Source organism: Abrus precatorius, unplaced genomic scaffold, assembly GCF_003935025.1.
Source record: "Abrus precatorius isolate BTA unplaced genomic scaffold, Abrus_2018 Scaffold2, whole genome shotgun sequence".
NCBI classification, from domain to species: Eukaryota; Viridiplantae; Streptophyta; class Magnoliopsida; order Fabales; family Fabaceae; genus Abrus; species Abrus precatorius.
The window spans coordinates 1,022,236-1,040,635 of NW_020874362.1; the positions used below are offsets into that span (position 1 = coordinate 1,022,236).

The window sequence follows — 18,400 nt, forward strand, 5'->3', positions numbered from 1 at the left end:
GTACATTGAGTCAATATATTTACTCTTATTTTAATAACAATTCTTTTATCTAAAATGATTAGAGAATGTTTCCTTATAATTACATTTATAATTGTATTTATTTTAATTTTTTATAATTAAAAATTATTATATTAAATTCTTTAATAATAAGAATTAAGTCATAAGTTATACAAGTCATTAAATAGATTATTAAACTAATCTAACAGTTTTAATTGTAAAAATATAAAAATTTACATTAATTCAAATTTATAAAAGATATAAAATATATTAATTTAAAAACTGATGTATAAAATATTATCTTTTATATTCACTGTTTCTAGATCGGTTCAAAAATTGATATAAAATTTTAATTTTATTTAATTTAAAAAGTCTTTTTTTTAATGGTGTGATATGCAACTAAAAATTAGATTTTTCATGAAATGAGAATTGAATGATTAGTAAAATATTAGCAAAAGAAAGAGAGTAGAGTGGTGTTCCCCACTAGCATTGTAGAGTTAGGAAATATTAAAATGTGAATCTTTTAGATGTTTTTCGTATTTTTTTTTATTTTCATTTTTTATTAAATGTACATACAGGGGATTGATATCAATACAATAATTGGGATGGAATATTTAATGTTGAATTATTCAAGCAACAATTTGAAAGGAAAAAAATAAAATTTAAGAATGAGAAAATTAAGAAAATTTATTTTGACATAATTAATATATTAATTGATTGATTTAATATTTTTTATAAAATATTATGATCATTTATAAAAGATAATACAGAAGCATATAACAAGTATTGATACTAATGTTTGCGAGTTTTAAAAAAGTTGAAGTAAAGAATTTAAAAGATAAAGGAAAAGAAGTGAAAGAATGAGTAAAAGAATTAAGCTCCTCCTTTATTTGAAATTTTTTTTGAGTGGTATTAAGAAAATTTTAATGTACATGATTAAATGCTTTTAATTACTTTAAAAAATAAATATTAACTTTTTTACTTGAGTTTTAATGATAATAATAAAAAAAAAGTTATTTTAAGTCGTAATTTTTTAATTTTTTATAAATATTAAAATTTATTAATTTAACTATTGAATTAATTTTTTAAAAATATATTAAATATACAAACAATCGTATAAATAAAAATTTAATTAATAATTCACTGAATGATTTTATTAAAATTTGACATGAATATACCACTAGGCTATTGAAATTTAATTTTTATAAAGAGTTATTCTTTGGAATAACTTAATTCTTGTTAAGAATTGTTATTATCAGCAAGAAATGAAATGTTAAACAATTTTAAAATATTGAAAATTATAAAATAAAAATTTAAATTATAAGATAAATATATAATTAATACAAATAAAAAAGAGAAAGAAAAAAAGTGATTTATATTTTGCGAGAGGAAGACTTTGGCTTGGTGAGATATGAATTTTAAAAGTAAAGGTAAGGGTTTTGCTAAAAGTTGAAATAAAAAAGAATAAATATGTGTGTGTGTGTGTGTAATTTTTTGGTGCTTAATGATTCTAATTAAATTGTTCTCGAATAGATCAATTCCAAAACTAACTTAGCCAAAAATAGCCTGAACAATCAATATTTACACATCCTTATGGTCCTTAATGCAATAATGAACGTACAGTTATGGTAGAAGACAAGAGTCAAATGGAATGTAAAGAAACTCACTTTTAATAATATTTGCTTATAATAATATTTATAATACTGCTATATTTGCTTATCGAAGCATTCCTCAAATCAAGCATCAAAGGTAAACTATATTATCACACTGATAAATTACTTAAATCTTTATTCTATTTTAATGCCATTTTTTAATAAGAATAATCCTTCTATTATTAACATCTGCACAAAACTTTTTTATTTTTAAAATAAATTATTCCAACTTTTTATTTTACATTTCTTTTAAAAATCCTCTATTATATATATATATATATATATATATATATATATATATATATATATTCTCATTACTAAACAGATTTAGTTGTTTATTTTTATTTTAAAAAATAAGTTATAAATTGTTTATTAGTTTATGTTACAAATTAAACACAATCTTTCATGTTTCAAACCCCACTCTAACCATTCTAATCATTTATATATTTTCACTATGCCCTCTTTAGCTACGTCTCATTATGCGCCCATTTTGTTCCTTTGATTGCGGAATAATTGCCACATATCCCTCTCTTCCAAAGTTTTTGTTATATCAGTTGGGTTGTTATCGTATTCTCATTTATCATATCATAAAATATTATTAGTTACATATAAATATATACATATAATCATGAAAATTAAAATTAATTATCTATAAATAATTATACAAATAAAAATTATTATTCTCTTTATTATATTGAGAATAATTCTCACTTAATATTTATCTCGTGTGTGTAATTAAATTGTATTTAGATCCTAGATAGTGTGACATAAAAAAAAAAAAATGCATTGACACAAGTATTTTTTTGTGCAAAAGAGAAGTCGTCCTTCTTTTTTAAATGCACATTAAATTCGAATAGTTTTAATAAAAGAACCAGTCATATAATAAAGGTTTCTATAAGAGTCTCTTCTTATGACAGAAAATAAATACGAATATATTTATAGATCCAAAATAGATTATAAGGTCCTTAATAATGTAAATAATTATATTCCAATAAGAGTGCGATGTTGGTGACCTAACAAATTCTAAAACATTCATCAAGATGTAATTTCTAATTTAGTGCAGATCATTTTTACTGAATTTTAAAAAGTGAATGATTATTAATTCTTTTAAATAGAAAATATCAAACATATGGACTTGTACTCTTATTTTTTTATATATTAAAATTTCATCTTCCTTCCCAAAATCATAACTAATCACATTCTTGCATTAACTCCTTAAAAATCACGGGTATATATTAAATTGAACTACAGAAAATCTACAGAAACAAAACATTTTCAAGAAAAATATTATACCATAATTGAGATACCAAGTTACTAATGATCTTGACACTCGATCAACTATATACCGTAACTGCTTCGAATCTTTCGTCCAAAGAGGTCGCTAACAAAAGCAACATAATATCTTCAATCAAATTGATACCCGAAATGCATTCTTGAGTCCACTCATCAATCTCTGGCGAAAAGTCTTGGTCATCTTTGGATTCACGTTCTCATCATCAACGGAGAAAGAAGACCTACCAGCTTGATGGTTCTCCAATATTCTTGCATCAAACCGAATCCTCGAAGACGAAACAGACCATCTTTCAGCCCTCTCTATTCTACCATTCTCCCCCGACGCAAAATGGAAACTCGCCGAACGCTCTGACCCCAACACGTTCTTCTCCTCTTCCTCCTCCTCCTCCTCCTCGCGTTGATGCTCTTGCAAGACTTTGTTCATGTTGCTAAGCTCTTCTTCCAAGCTTTTAATGCGAGCGTTAGTGGAATCCATGGCTGCCTTAAGTTGTGCCGTTTGGCGCAGAGCCGCGTCGCGACGCAGGAAGTCCCCCAGTGTCATGGAACGACGTTGTCGTTCAGTGTTGCTCTGTAATTGGAGTTGATGGTGTTGAGCACCTGCTAAGGTGATGGAGTGGCGGGCGTTGAGATGTTCTACAAGCACCGCTCGCACCACCAATCTCAGTGGCATTCTTGGGTTTTGAACACAATTTACAAGGCTTCTATTTGAGAGCTTCCTACACTCTATCCAATTGCATATTCCACTTTTCTGTTCCTCCGTTAGTTTCTCAAAGTTCTTTTCCTTCACAATCACCAAATTTAATCACAAAACGTAATAGCAATAATGACTTTGTTTGATCCAATACATGGTTACTACAGTTAAAATAAAGGGCTACTTAATCACTAGTTAGCTTTCATAACCTAGATAAAATATAATGTGTAGATTCAAACTGCATTAAGTTAACATTTGTGGGGAAAAAAATAAAATCGTACAAGTTTCTTTATAACTCAAGCAAATGATATTACAAGTGTCATGCGAGTCCATTATGTTAGACAATGATAATGTGTGTCTATTTTATAATCGCGAACCAAACACTTAATTTCTTTTATAAAGTAACATGTAAATTTATTATTTAATGTTTTTCATTTTTAAAACTGTTACAAATTGTAATTAATATGATCAATACTTTCATATCATGAATTTCGTAAAATTAAATTTTGTGATTAAAATTAGAAACAAAATTCCTATGCTAGCTTGATGCTTATTGAAAAGTAATATTTGTAAATACATTTTATAAAAACAAGACAACAAAGAAAGAAACAGAAAAAAAGATAGGATAATTTAGTTGATTCATTCATGTTTTAGAAAAAAAAAATTATTATAAGTATAATATAACTTATATTTCTTCTCCCTTCTTTCTTTCTAATATATTATAAATATTAAAAAATTATCACACTCGATAATTTTTGTTTAACTAAAATCTCACGAAAAATTTAAGCAACAAAGAAATATTTAATTAATCATTTGAAGACTACACTTTATCAACGGTGAACCAATTGAGCGGTGCCTTGCAACATATTTTTAATGCTAACTAAACTAACTAAACTCTCCAAAAATAAATGCTAGTACCACTGTCTAATGTATTTTTTTTAAAGATTTATTTATTTTAAATTAAAATATTTATTTTTATAAATTAATTATTTTTTAAAATTTATTTTAATTTTTAAAAGATTTGATGAATCGTGTATTAAAGAATGTATTTAAAAAGAATTTGATTTATCTGAAATAGAAAAATGCATAAAGTGAGAAAGTAAACATTTATCTATTATTAATTTTTAAGCTAATTATATTTATTAAATACTTCAATATAAATTGAAATTAAATAAAATTTATTTTGTCACTTTACATGTTTCTTCTCCAAAAAGAAACAAACAAATAATTTTATTAACCTCAATTTTAAAGACTAAATTAAAATAAATATATTTTTATTAAAAGTATAATATTTTATATTTTTACACTATTAATATATTAAATAATTTTTTAATAAAAAATTATCACTTTTATTTATTTATTATCAACTTTAACAACTTATGTTAAAATTTTCCTTACAAGAAACAACTTATGTTAACATTCTTCAACTCTCCGAAGTCCAAAACTGAGATAAGAGTCGTGTGCTACGTACCTTAAGATACAGATCAATGATCTTATAGAGGACGTCGTGGTTCTCGTATCGTCTGCTCATGGATTCAACGACGGTTTGAAAATCTTGCGGCTGCAATTCCGTCACGACATTCAAACGACTAACGCAACACTGCTTCCACTCACCGCAAACCAGCGCTTCAATGCATCTGCTAACAAGAAACGCCGTCGTTTCGACCTCCGGAAGCAGAGACAGGCACGAACGCAGAACCATCGACGCGTACTCTTCGCTGATGCCAATAACTTCTCGGAAATGCGTTTCCGCCACGTGGCTCAGACTCTCTCCACCGTCCTTCATTCCCAGCAGCTCCGCCGCCGTTCTTATGGCAGCGACGTTGGTCAGCGTCATTTGGACTTTGCCGTCATAGCAGAATTCGGCTACGGTGGAGAAAGTCTCGGCCGTTATGTTTAACGGTGGGGATAGGATGAGGTCGGAGGTTGCCGTTAGACGGCGTTTTAGATATGAGCTTTGTGATACCACACGATCCTGAAAAGTAAAAATGAGAACATCATGAGTATCTATCATTTCATTAAGAGCGCAAAAAAGTGCAGCGCTTATTTCTATGTAATTATGAATTAGTTAAATTAAAGGCGTGTCCCAACGTGTTGGGACTTAAAAGCAGCGCCTTAAAAAGCAACATCAGTTCAGTGATCTAAAAGGGTCGTTAAAGACAAAATAGAGCACATGAAATGGATTACTGTATTATTATTATCCACTAAATTAATTAATTATATCGTTTCGTCTAATCATCTTTTGTTTCTATAATCTGTATTATTTGATTTAATCAAGACAATGTTCACGATTAAGCACAAATTAGCAGCATTTTTAAGCGAAGCCCGTTTAAGAATCATGAAAATATGTTGCGAAAACTGGCTGTTGGGTATTTATACAAAGGAAATGGATAATCTTGTGCAGTAGACAAAAAGAAAACGACTTGTTGGGGTTCCTCTAGCTTTTAGGCACAGGACAATGACAATTTTGTGTTTATGTGTTTTAAATGAGATGATACCTGTTCAACCGTAAGTTAGCTGATAGATACATGCATGTATTGAATTTTGAATATAATTAATTAATGTATGCATGTTAACAACATTTTGAGCTGAAATGTTGAAAAATAAAGGTAGATTAATTTCCCTTGTTAGGGTAGATTACATAACCTTTTGTTAGGTTTTTCCATGCAAATACGATCTTATATAATCGAAACAAAACATTAATTTCGTCTACTGTCACAGTCAATAATTAATCTAGATCGTGTTTGAAGTTTTGCTAAATTACATTACTATTGCATTTTCCAAGATTAGTGTTACAAGAAACAAACACTATTAACAACAGGCAAGATATTGTTAAAGAATGTAAAGGATTGAACAGACCCAGTACTATCTGAAGAACATAATAAACTAGCAATCACAATGGTGAATCAGCACACCTTGTGTAGACGAAAACACATTCCTTGAACGCGTATCAATACGTCTGTTTCACGCCCAGTTTTCAGAGACCTATTTGAATATATTTTTAGTATAAATGAGAAAAATACAATAATTGAAAACCATATAATATGAATAGACCCAAAAATATGTATGTGAATAATGGAGAGAAGGAATAATTACCAGGCCTCTACTCTGGAGTGGAGGGATGCAGGAGAAGAGGAAAATGAAGGTGAAGGGGAGAGAGAGGAGGTAGAGGAAAATTCGCATTCTTCCTCGTAGATGGTCTCAACCACCCCTAATTGATTCCAACCTCTCATCTGTTTTGAATTGAATCACACTCTGCAGAGTGTCCTGTTGAGTTTTCAAAAGCTTTTTCAATGCTGCTGTTATTAGTACTATTGAGTTTTGGGAGCTGTGAGAAATTCCCTGCAAGAGGTCATAAATATGGTTTGGGAAGGCAATTAATGGCACATGTGACGTCTCTTAAATGCTCACCTTAATTTCTTCTTCCTCTATCTTCTATGTCAAAAATACCGTCCAACCCCCAAATTCTCCCTAGCAGGGTAATTTGCAACTATCAAGTTCATTAATCATACTCTTTTAGTATTTAGTATCTCTCGGCTTATATAGAAAATTTCACCTACAAAACAGGAGAAAGGAAATACAAAAGAAAGAAATATAGAGATAAAAAAAATAGAATAAAAATAAAGTTAAAAAATTAATTTTTGAACGACTTAAAATAAAAAAATTTCTACTTATTTAGATGTATAAAAAACAATTATATTATATTAAAAACAACTATGTTAAATTAAAATTTAAAATTTTAATAATTTATTGTAATACTTTTTAAATTTTTTATATTAATATCTACATAAATCTCTTAGCCCCTACACTTCCTCTTCTCTTATCATTTCTTTCATTTTAATATTTTTTTTTAATTATTAATATCCTCAATGTTAACAATATACTTTTTAGTACATTTTTTTTTCTCATCTAATTTATCTGGATCATATACTTAAATGTGATTAGTAAGTTTATCATAAGAAAATTTTGTTACTTAGACTAAACTCTGTTAATAAATTATGTTAGTGTCATTTCTAAATTAATATTTTTTATATTTTTTTAATTTTTAATAAAATTTAACCAACAAAGTGAAAAGTATGTTAAAATGTCTTATTAACACTTATCTCTCTATATATTTAAATACATCAAGTTTTTTTTTTCTAGATTTTCTTTACTCTTCTCAATCTTTTTCTCATCCAAATATATGGTTGAAGTTGAACATTTATTAATAATATTTTTTATTAAAATATTATTTATTATAGTTTATTTTTTAACATAATAAGTACTGTTTATTCTTAATAAAAAATTAATTTATCTAAATATTTAAATTCGATTTAAGAGTTAAAGTTCACGGAATGAAACCGATTGGTAAATGTTGATGTCATGACAAGTTTTCCTTTTGAGGAGAGTCATACCAACAAGATTCAATAACATGAGGCAATTATTTCCCGATCTCCTACAAGGCACATGATAAATTGTTAACTAGTGCTTTTCAAATAACTAAAATAAAAAAAATTAATAAAGTATGTCTAATTTAATATCCTTAGGATACTCTTTTAAAGCCTAAAAGCCACTAATCAATGCACTGCATTCCAAAGTTGTTCACAATTAACAAGTAAACTAAAATTGATCCAACATTGCTTCAACTTGAGTTTGGAGCATGGATGTTTCCTTTTGTTTTTTTAAAGGTTTTTTAATGCGTACTCACTGTACATGTTAAGAAAATATTTAATATACTTTATTAAATATTTAAAATTATTATAAGAGTTATGTATTAATTATTGTTTATGATTTTCAGACAATAAACATTTTTATTTTTAATAAAAAAATCATTTTTAACTTGCTAATATATGCTTTTGAATACATTATAAAAATATTATTTAATAATAATATATTCTCTTACTATTTGTTTTTGTTAATCCTTCTACTTGACTACCTGGTTAAGTAAGTAACATCTTTCTTTCCATTTATTTATCTAGAGAAATAAGAATTGTATTCCTATAAATATATTTATTCATTTAATATATATATATATATATATATATATATATATAAGAAATCAATTAATATTATAAATAATTTTATAGTAAAGTATAAATTTATGACAATTATTTTTTATTGGTCTTAATAAATTAAGTATTTGTATTCATTGCTATTGTTTCATTAATATTCAATTTTGTCCACATACAATATTTATATTATTTGAGTAATTGAAGAATCAAAAGAAGGTCCATATAATTTTTTCTTTCTCTAGATAGATAAACAGGGACAAAGATATTGTTAAATAAAATTATGAATGCATTTTAATGTCTTAGAAACATAAAACGAATTTAAACGTTTCTTCATCTGACAAATAGGGAGATTTATAAAAAGAAATAGTGGAAGGATTTAGAGTTGATTTTTTTTTTTTACTTGATATGAGAAATAATTTGTGGATTAACAGGTTTTTGCATGCTTAAAAAAAACTCCTATTATTTTTTTAAAATACATATAGGTCCTTTGTTTTAAGTGAAGATCTACATTGCCAATGCAGAGATCTCCGATGTCCTGAAGAACACGATCCTCCAAGTCTCCATATGGTCCCCAACGAACTCTTCACCTACGTCTCCAACCAAAGCCACTCTGACAATTGGGTCCTCGCCAACGTCGCACCCTTCTACCCTCAAACCCTCATCTGCCACCTTGATTTGTGGGACAAGATTGAACTGATTGAGAAATACTTTGAGAATAGTTTATAAACATTAGATTTCTATACTGCATTGGAGAATTGTCTAAAGCGCGAGCTCGTAACAGCTAATTGCTTCTCCTTGTGGCTCTTCAATTGTTTGATGAGGAATCAGTGTTGGGAGACAACTACGGTGTTAAGGACATTACAAGAAATTGAAAATTTTCAAGGCTGCTGGTGACCTTGAAGAATTCTTCCAAATCTTTCAATTTGTTTACCAGTACCATACCATTCAGCATTGTCGACGACTAATACTTAAATTATTAAACGGTCATGATTAATTCTCTTGTTTCTTTTTCTTTTTTAATTTTTTTTATTAAAAGTGATATATTTATACTATTTTAGCCTTTACGATTGGCAACAGTAAGCCATTTAACAACTCCAATAAAAATATAAACTATAAAGAATTACAATAACTACTTGTTCTGTAGAGAATAGGTAGCCAGCCAATCTTGTCAATTGAATAAATTATTTTTATATCGATGGCTATAAGAACATGAATCGTGGAAGTGTGAAGCACAATAGAAAAACTATAAAGTATCCAATATCGTACCATTGTTTTAACAGTATATAATGAAATGAAAATACATTTAAAAATAAAAATAAAAAATCAAATTACTTTCAAAAAATTAATATGTGCCATTTGCAAAATCTTTTTAATTTGATATGTAAAGCAAATTTTAAAGTAATTAATTTGATATTTTTATTATTATAAACTCTTATGACCGATTTTAAACATAAAGTTGATAAACTTTTTATAAACGTTTCTTGTCAAAACAATACAAAGGAAAAAATAATAAACATTTGTTGATCCTTAACCTTGTATGTTTGGGGGACAGTTGAATTATGAACCGGAGGGAAAGCTGGAACAGAGGAAGAATCTTTGTCAGGGGAATTTGTCTACTTTGATTTAAAATGGCCTCTCTCCCTAAAATAAACTAGGGAGAAAAACATCTTTCGTTTCCCTTATTAAAAAGTTTCCATCTCAATATCATCCGAAGAATTAATCAGATGAGGGATCCCTATCGACTCATCCCTCCCTACCATCCATGAGTGTTCCCTTTCTTATTAAATAGATGGCCATCAATTAAAATTTCTAGGACCAGTCCGACCCTGCTTCCATCGTTCCACATTATTCAAAGAAAGACAACTCAAGTTAACAATAGCCGGACAGTATAGAAAGACCATACAAAAGAAAACATTCTAGCAATTAGATTTAAGAAAACAAACACATGGTTAAACTCAACCTAGAGAACATAATTACCATATCTCCCAAAACATGATGTCTACTACAACAGAGGCAAGCAGAAAATGAAAGCAAAAAGTGGGCAAACAGAAGCCAATGTTTGACCTTAAGATATCTAAATATTCATCGACAGTCATGAAGAGCCTACAAACACTCGTGCGTGGGAATAATTATTTTGCCCTTCCTTCGAGGGTCATCCAAAAAGAATTAAATTAAGTTTGGAATTCTAATTATGCACATGAAGAAGACCCTTAAGGTTTAAGGGCAATGGCCAAACCAAACCTGGGAATTTTATCCAGGGCTTTGGTGTCAACCTCACTGGATATTATCAGCACTGATTTTGGTATGACTTCATGCTGCAGGAGGGCCCCAAGCATTCCATGACTGTTGAACCTTGCTTTGACGTGAGTCAAATGGTCAACAGCTAAAGATCCTCCAACAGTAATAGTGTTCTGATTTGTCGAGAACTTCCTAGTGACCTCAGCAACAGCAGCACTCTTCTTCAATTGGTCTAGATAATGCACGTATGACGCTTTAATACTGTCTCCCTTATCACAACTGAAAGGAAAGAACAAAAACATCGTAAACAAAAATAGTGAACTATCAACATGGTTGTATTTGCTAGAATTTTGGTATATGAATCTTGCTTACAGGTACAAGAAGCTTACAGAATTATTGAAGCAGATGAATCAGGTCTTGTCACGTTAATTCCAGCAGTGTATTTAGTAAAACTACCAGATGTAGTGTCGTAGCCTGCCTCAGCACCCAATGCAATGCTTGGGGTACCAACCGTGGCAGAAACATCAATAATTGGGGATTGGTTCAATGCAATAATTGTTGTTAAGGTAGCATGGTCATGGAAGTATTGAACCTCTAACTGCCATAACACAGCCAATTTTCAGAAAGAATGCAAGCAGTAAAATTTCCAAGCCAGAAAATGCAAATTTATGTACCTTTCCAGAATTATAATCAGGTAACTTAAATGAAGCAATAGCCTTGGTAGATGGAAGAATGTCAGTGAAGGTGAGGGTTGTTGAGATCTGCCAAAAAAAGGAAGAAAATAAGATGATTTACAGAAGGACATACACAAAAAAACTGAAAATCAAAGCAACCCACATTTGATTCTGTGTCAACTTTGGCATCAAGAATTGTGTTCTTACGCCTGTACTGTGCTGCCACATCACCAATTGAGAGTCCTGATTTCTTCACAGCTGTTGAGGTAATGGGCTGAATGGAGGGAGAGAGAGGGAGGAAGAAAGAAATCAGATTCAAAAGCATATTTGGTATATTTTGCTCCATGCAAGTGACCTGAAATGATTATGTGCATAGTTGCACATTACATGGCACTACAAGACCATCATGAATTCAAGACAACTAGATATTACAATAACTAGCCACATTTTAAGATGATTAACATAGAATTAGACACAAAGATACAACTATTCAGGAATACACAGAAGATTAATAGTTTCACTCCAACTCCTAAAAGTATTTTTCACAGTTACCGGTCAAATGTAAAGCATTAGCTTTAACATGAAATTGCTACATTGAGAATAGATTATTATTCCTTATGTTAGCTTGTTATTGAACGGCCCAAAGCAGAAATGGATAATAATACAATATATATATATATATATATATATAAATTGCATTGAGATATGATGCAATTTAAGTTACCCGTCATTGCCATTAACACATCTACTTTCCCCCAAATGCTCAGACAATAAACATGCAGTTTGTATTAACCTAGAAGAAATTTGAAATACAAAGTAAATAAACCATTAACAGAAGCAGCAATCTTAAAGCTGCATTAAATTTTCTAAAAAATGTAGAACTGGACAGCACAAAAATACTTATTCCGAGTTTAATTTTTTCTGAAAAAAGGGGTCATGAGACAACAAAATGAAAGATGAAACATACAATAAAAAAAAAATTGTCACTCAACTATGAAGCATCTTTTTGTCCTACACACCCAATCCTTCCTTTCCTTGATAATCCCATTCCTTGAGCCACCTTTTCTCCCAAACAACAGAGACAAAACAACTTTGAGCTGTGACTCAGCTACTTGTCCCTCAATATGCATTCAATGAACCAGGGCGTTTCAAAGTTAATCAGTGGCCATTGCCCATATCAACCCTCTTTGTCAACTATATATTAGCATATTAGTTTACAATGGATCGAACCTATGACTATGTCCAAATCATATATCAGCTCTATCACTTGATCTCAGAGAATATTTATTTCCCCATTTCATGAACATGGCACATGACCTAAACTCCTAAAATAATTCTTTTCATTGAGATTAACTTGGACAAACATCCAAACCATGTTGAAGGGAAAAAGAATATTTTGGCTTTCTTTCAACCTCCATTTGGCAGCCAATCTTTAATCTAATCCTAAAGTAATTCATAAATCCTATTTCAACAGTTTTCTCTCAATTTATCTCAACCTCTTCAGTCTATTCTCAGCAATTCCTTCATGCTCTGTATGAGTACAAAACAAAATTTCCAGTAGTATGCTGGTAAAGCACACAGCTTGCTTTATTGTTTCTAACATCTATTTCACAATGAAATTAGCTAGTTATTTTCTAAAGAAACACTCATTAACTTCAGTGGTAATTTTTAGAACAATTCCTGATATGGAAGTGGCAGTGTGGCACAATGCCTGATATAACTTTATTTGGTTATAAGTGTATAAATATTCCCTTCAAGATTGTTTTTTTTTCATAAACTATATTCACCTTTGGATCTACATTTCTTCCAGATTCAGAACACGTATCCAATACATCAGCACTTTCACAAAAACAACCAAGTTATATAGCATAAAGTTTTTTTTTATCTTTTCCTGTAAAATGACTTAGATAATTTTTTTTTTTTAATAGGGAAAAAGAGCTTAGATAATTGATTCTTGACTATCCACACACTATGTGTTGCCGCTAAACAGACACCTGTATTTCATGTTCATATTTTGAAACTACATGCTCCATTATGATGAAGAAAACACTCTTTTGAACATACTATTCAACACAATTCTTATTATTGCTTTAATCTCTAAAAAATTAAACAGTAAACAGTCAAGTGCTTAAACTTTCTACAAAATGAACCCATCAGAAGAAGTGTGTTATAAAGTGCGTTCAAAAGAGTGTGTTACTGTCACTTTTCTTTTGATGAAGTATCAGCCTGGCACCAAGCACACAAAAAAATAGTATGTTAAGATTCTAAATTAGGTAACATAAACATCAGACAAATTTGTCTATACTCTATAGATTAATAATGAGTGAATACCCATTTTAGTCTTAACTTTATAAAATTTTCACTTCAGTCCTTATTGTTTTAAAAAACTCTCATTTTAGTCCCTTTCTACTTCATTTTTTGTTATTTTATATAAAATATGGCTAAAATAAATGTCATTTTGTACAGTCAAGGATTAAAATGAGATTTTTGTAAAGTCAGGACTAAAATAATTGATGCTTACAGCTTGAGGGCCTAAAATGAGTATTTACTCGATTAATAACGTACTAACAATCTAATCTGAAGAAGGTTATGCTTTGTTCATATCAAACAGAAAAAATATGAATCCAGATAAATCATATTTTGGTGTCAACTTTGAGTTTTATTTCAAGAGTTTCACAATATCCTCCTAACAGTCATCCTATTGCAAAAAACAATAAATAAATAAATGAAAAGCATTAAAAGAAAATCACAAAAGCTTGCAAAAAGTGAATAATAATGCTTTGACCTTGGAAGAATCCGAAGGAACTAAAAATCGCAAATCGCTGCGAGAAAGTTAAAATGGGAAACGGAAAGAGGGGAAATTGCGTAGGGCTTACGACTCCGGCGGTGCTATAGGAAGAGATGGTGAGTTTGTGATCGGAAGTGTAGTCCTTAGTCAAAAGATCTATAAGAGAGAAACAACAGATGCATTAATATTTAACGGATAGCGATCGAGAAAAGAGAACGTTGAATGAATTGTTGAGTCACCTTTGGCTTTCTTGCCAATATCGGAGAAGAGACATGGTCCTTTGCTCATCTTCGCGCGCACGAAGAAGATCTTGATTCTCCACGGTGTGGCTAGGAAATGAAGTTGAAGTCCTTTGTGCCGTGTGTAGGAGCTTGTGAACGGTGATCCCCGTCGATTTCAACCGTAGATTTTCGTATTCTACAACACTCTGCCTACTACTTCCTCCACTGCATATATGATCCGTCATTACTAATTTTAATCGCATTTTCTAATCGATGTTTAGTGCGATAATGTTTTGCTAATTTATTTTCACTTTCTCTCTCTTAAAATAAATTTTATTAAACACTATTTTATACGAATTATGAAAAATAAAATAATATTTTTTCATTAAATAAGAAAATAATAATAACAAGTTTTAAAAATGAATTAATTTTTTTTTTATAAATCTTTCTCCTTCTTTAAGCTATATTTAGTAAAATAACGATAGGTATGAACTTGTAAATTATAATTATAAAAGATGTGAATTTAGTAATTAAAAATTTATAATTATATAAATATTTTATAAATTTAAAATTGTTTGAAAAATTAATTTGTTTACATTAAATAATTTAAATGATATTAATGTAATATTATAATTAATTATTATTTATTTTATATATTTAAAATTATTTTTTTAATATTAAATATATTTGAACAGAAAAAATAGAGTAGATAAAAAAATTTAAAAAAAAAACTATTATAGAGATGAAAAGGAAAAAAATTAACTTACGTACATAAAACTTAATTATGCGTGTCTTTTAAAAAGATAAAAAATAAAAATATTACTAATTAACTTTAAAAATTTTAATATAATTTTAAATAATTTTTAAAACATATAAACTCTTTTAATTTATATTTATTCAATAATTCTACAAGATTATACACTAATAAGTCGCTCAATTCTATTAAATATCGTTTTAATCTTTATTTTATATTTTAACAAAATAAAAAAAATTATGTTATTATCAAATACTTTTACTTTAAAAAATAAATTTTATTTAACTTTAACTCTATTTTTAAATATATATATTTATATATAAAAGAATAATTTTAGCTTTAAATAATTTTAAACTATTTAATAAGAATAATTTTTTTTGTACTATTAACAAAGGACAAAACTTTATGATCAATCATATAAATTATTCTAATATTATTAGTAATTTTTAAGGTTTTGTTTGAGAGTTTGAAAAGAAAGAGAAGAGAAAGATTTAAAGGGAAGGAGAAAGGAAATTAAAATTTTTTCTTTATTTAAATGTTTAATAAGTAGAAGAAAAAGTAATAGGAGTGTTAGTAATATAAATGATATTATTACTTTCATTATTGCTCTTTATATTTTTTATTTATAATTTTTATGTTTTAAAAAGAGTTTATAAGATAAACTCTTATTTTAAAACAAGGAAAAAAATAGGCTAAACATTTGTTAACATTTGCTTGTAAGGAATTTTGTGTTCTGTAATATATTGCTGTTAGCTTTCACTGTTATGTGAATTAAATTGAAACTAAGTACTTTCATGATATTCATGATCGTAATTATTTGAGTATAAAAATAAAAATTTTAAAATTATATAAAATAAGATTAATGGAAGAATTTGATAATTGTAATTATGAAATTTAAGAAACTAAGTTTAAGTAAAAAAAAATTATTAAACGATCAAAATTATATATTAATCATAATAAAAAGGGTTATAAGTATGAATACATTTTTAATTAATTGAGTAAATGAGCAAGAAATTATTGTTATTATTTGTAAATAACTAACTTTTTTAGTATAAATAATCAATCAATCAATAAATTTCGCTGTCAAAGTTTGAGACATGACAATTTTCACCAAGAACTTTCCTGGATCCTTTCACACACCTCACCACCTAATTGCTTGTGGTTATTTTAGAGTGTTTTATAGACAAACAATTCCTTATTCGATCATGAAAAAAAATTGTGATTTTGTCGGAATTAGTTTGAATATAATATTAAATTTAATTAAAATTGATTAAGATTAAATGAAATGATTAAAATTTTATATCTTTATTTATAAACATATATGATTAATGCTAAATAAATTTAAAATTGCACAATAATTATAATAATGATTTATTTATAGTATCAACTATCACATATGAATTTAAAATATTAGTCAAAATAGTATTAAAAGTAAATACTAAAATAAATTAAATAGACATCTTACGAAGATGTAATTCAGATAGTCAAATTATGGTGAAAATTAAGTTGCTATATTGATTTTATAAATTTTACTTATAGAAATATGAGCTTTAAGTTAATTTTATAAATTAAATTATGCATGTATTCAATTCACTTTAAATTAGATTTGATCATTTTAAAATAAAATCTAAAATTCAATTGATTTTATGTATGGGTTTTTTTTTTAATTATATTCAGTTTGACAAAATTTTAATTTAATTATTTAATTCAATTTTGGTAATATATTAAATTGAACCAATTTATGAATGTTTCTAATATAAAGCTTTTATATGCTAAAAAAACAATACAAGACAGGCAATAAATAAATTTATATTTACAAATTTTAAGATTTTACATTCAAAACTGTAAAGGTAACCTTTTTATTGCTTGGATAGTAAATGTTTTGCTTATTACGTATTAAAACAATTTGCAAACAGATTTTGTAATATTCCATTTAATTTATAATTTTTTAAAAGAAATGAAAAGTATAGTTGTTATTTGCATATTTTTAATCATTTTTATAATTTATTTTATTGAACTCTAACAACTAAAGTTCTTCAAAATCATATTTAAGTACTATTTTTTTTTTTTTACTACATATTCGTCTATTTCAAGTAATAGAATCGTTAGTTCTTTATAAATACTATTTAAGTTTAGAGAAGTTAAATTAATCTTAATATATTGCAACTTACTTTTATCACAACCTTGCATAAGATGTCCTTTTTACTTTAGTCTTTAGATATTGATACTTTATTCATATTATCACCCACTTAAAGTGTCAAAATATTCTTGTAAGTATATATTCACCTTCTTCTTTTGTCCTGTTCAACTTCATCATGTAATGTTAGTTTTCATTACAAGAGTTGAATCTGAAAGAGAAAGACTAATCTCAATTAATTGTGAGTCACTTACGTTACCCTTACATACCTTTTTACTCTAGGCATGCTTAATTTTCATGGATAATAATACTTTGTTTATCACTAACTTGAGTATCAAAATATCTTTATAAATATGCATAATTTTTCTTTCAATTCTATCCAAGTCTGTTATGTAAAGTCAGTTTTCATTACAAGAGTTGAACTAATCTCAATCAAGTGTGAGCCAATTGCATCACAATCTTATATAAGAAGTTGTTCATTCTCTCATTCCTCTTAAACTCCCTTGTATAAAGTTATTTTTCAATGTGAGAGGATTTATCCGTCTTGGAGTATGCTTGTTTATATAATAGCAATGGAAGTGAGTTAATGTAGAATGTTAGTATTTTTTTTTTTTTTTACTCTTAGAACTATTAGAGACAAAGTTCTAATGGATTTTAATATTTTTATGAAGCATTTACTAATTTTATGATACAGTTTTTAATAGAAAGTTGAAACACGTACATTCTATTCATAGTTCTTTCTTCTTTGTACATTTTTTTTCTTTGCCTTTTTAGTCTACAGTTAGGACATAGGACAATATAGCACACTTTCCAACATACATACGCACACTTTAGGCTTAATGATTAAAATAAAGCTTTTTTAAAAAATAATTATGGAATTAAAACAAAATTAAAATTTATTCCCTGTCTGAGGTGTTTTTTGGCCACGTCAGCATGTATTTCGTATACCAATCAGACGAAAATA

The 18,400-nt window shown here is 27.8% G+C and overlaps 2 protein-coding genes across 2 annotated transcripts; both read right to left on the reverse strand.

Moving 5' to 3' along the window:
- Positions 1-3,057: 3,057 nt before the first annotated feature.
- LOC113858134 (BTB/POZ domain-containing protein At3g49900-like) lies at positions 3,058-5,647 on the reverse strand. Its single transcript, XM_027490618.1, has 2 exons — positions 5,105-5,647; positions 3,058-3,723 (listed from the first exon to the last, which is right to left on the reverse strand). The coding sequence occupies exons 1-2, from the start codon at positions 5,645-5,647 to the stop codon at positions 3,058-3,060; spliced, it is 1,209 nt and encodes a 402-aa protein (XP_027346419.1).
- Positions 5,648-10,523: 4,876 nt separating this feature from the next.
- On the reverse strand, positions 10,524-14,753 carry LOC113858476 (mitochondrial outer membrane protein porin 2-like). The gene is made up of 6 exons (XM_027491148.1): positions 14,564-14,753; positions 14,413-14,480; positions 11,700-11,810; positions 11,537-11,623; positions 11,252-11,460; positions 10,524-11,141 (listed from the first exon to the last, which is right to left on the reverse strand). Exons 1-6 carry the CDS (start codon positions 14,610-14,612, stop codon positions 10,835-10,837), a joined length of 831 nt encoding a protein of 276 aa, XP_027346949.1. The 5' UTR covers positions 14,613-14,753; the 3' UTR covers positions 10,524-10,834.
- Between the last annotated feature and the right edge of the window lie 3,647 nt (positions 14,754-18,400).

Coding starts and splice junctions, on each gene's coding strand:
- LOC113858134 (XM_027490618.1), bottom strand. CDS start 5,647: ATGATAGATACTCATGATGTTCTCATTTTTACTTTTCAGGATCGTGTG. Junction 3,724..5,104: donor TCATTGATCTGTATCTTAAG/GTACGTAGCACA, acceptor GTGATTGTGAAG/GAAAAGAACTTTGAGAAACT.
- LOC113858476 (XM_027491148.1), bottom strand. CDS start 14,612: ATGAGCAAAGGACCATGTCTCTTCTCCGATATTGGCAAGAAAGCCAAA. Junction 14,481..14,563: donor TATTGGCAAGAAAGCCAAAG/GTGACTCAACAA, acceptor TCTCTCTTATAG/ATCTTTTGACTAAGGACTAC. Junction 11,624..11,699: donor AAGTTGACACAGAATCAAAT/GTGGGTTGCTTT, acceptor TTTTTTTGGCAG/ATCTCAACAACCCTCACCTT.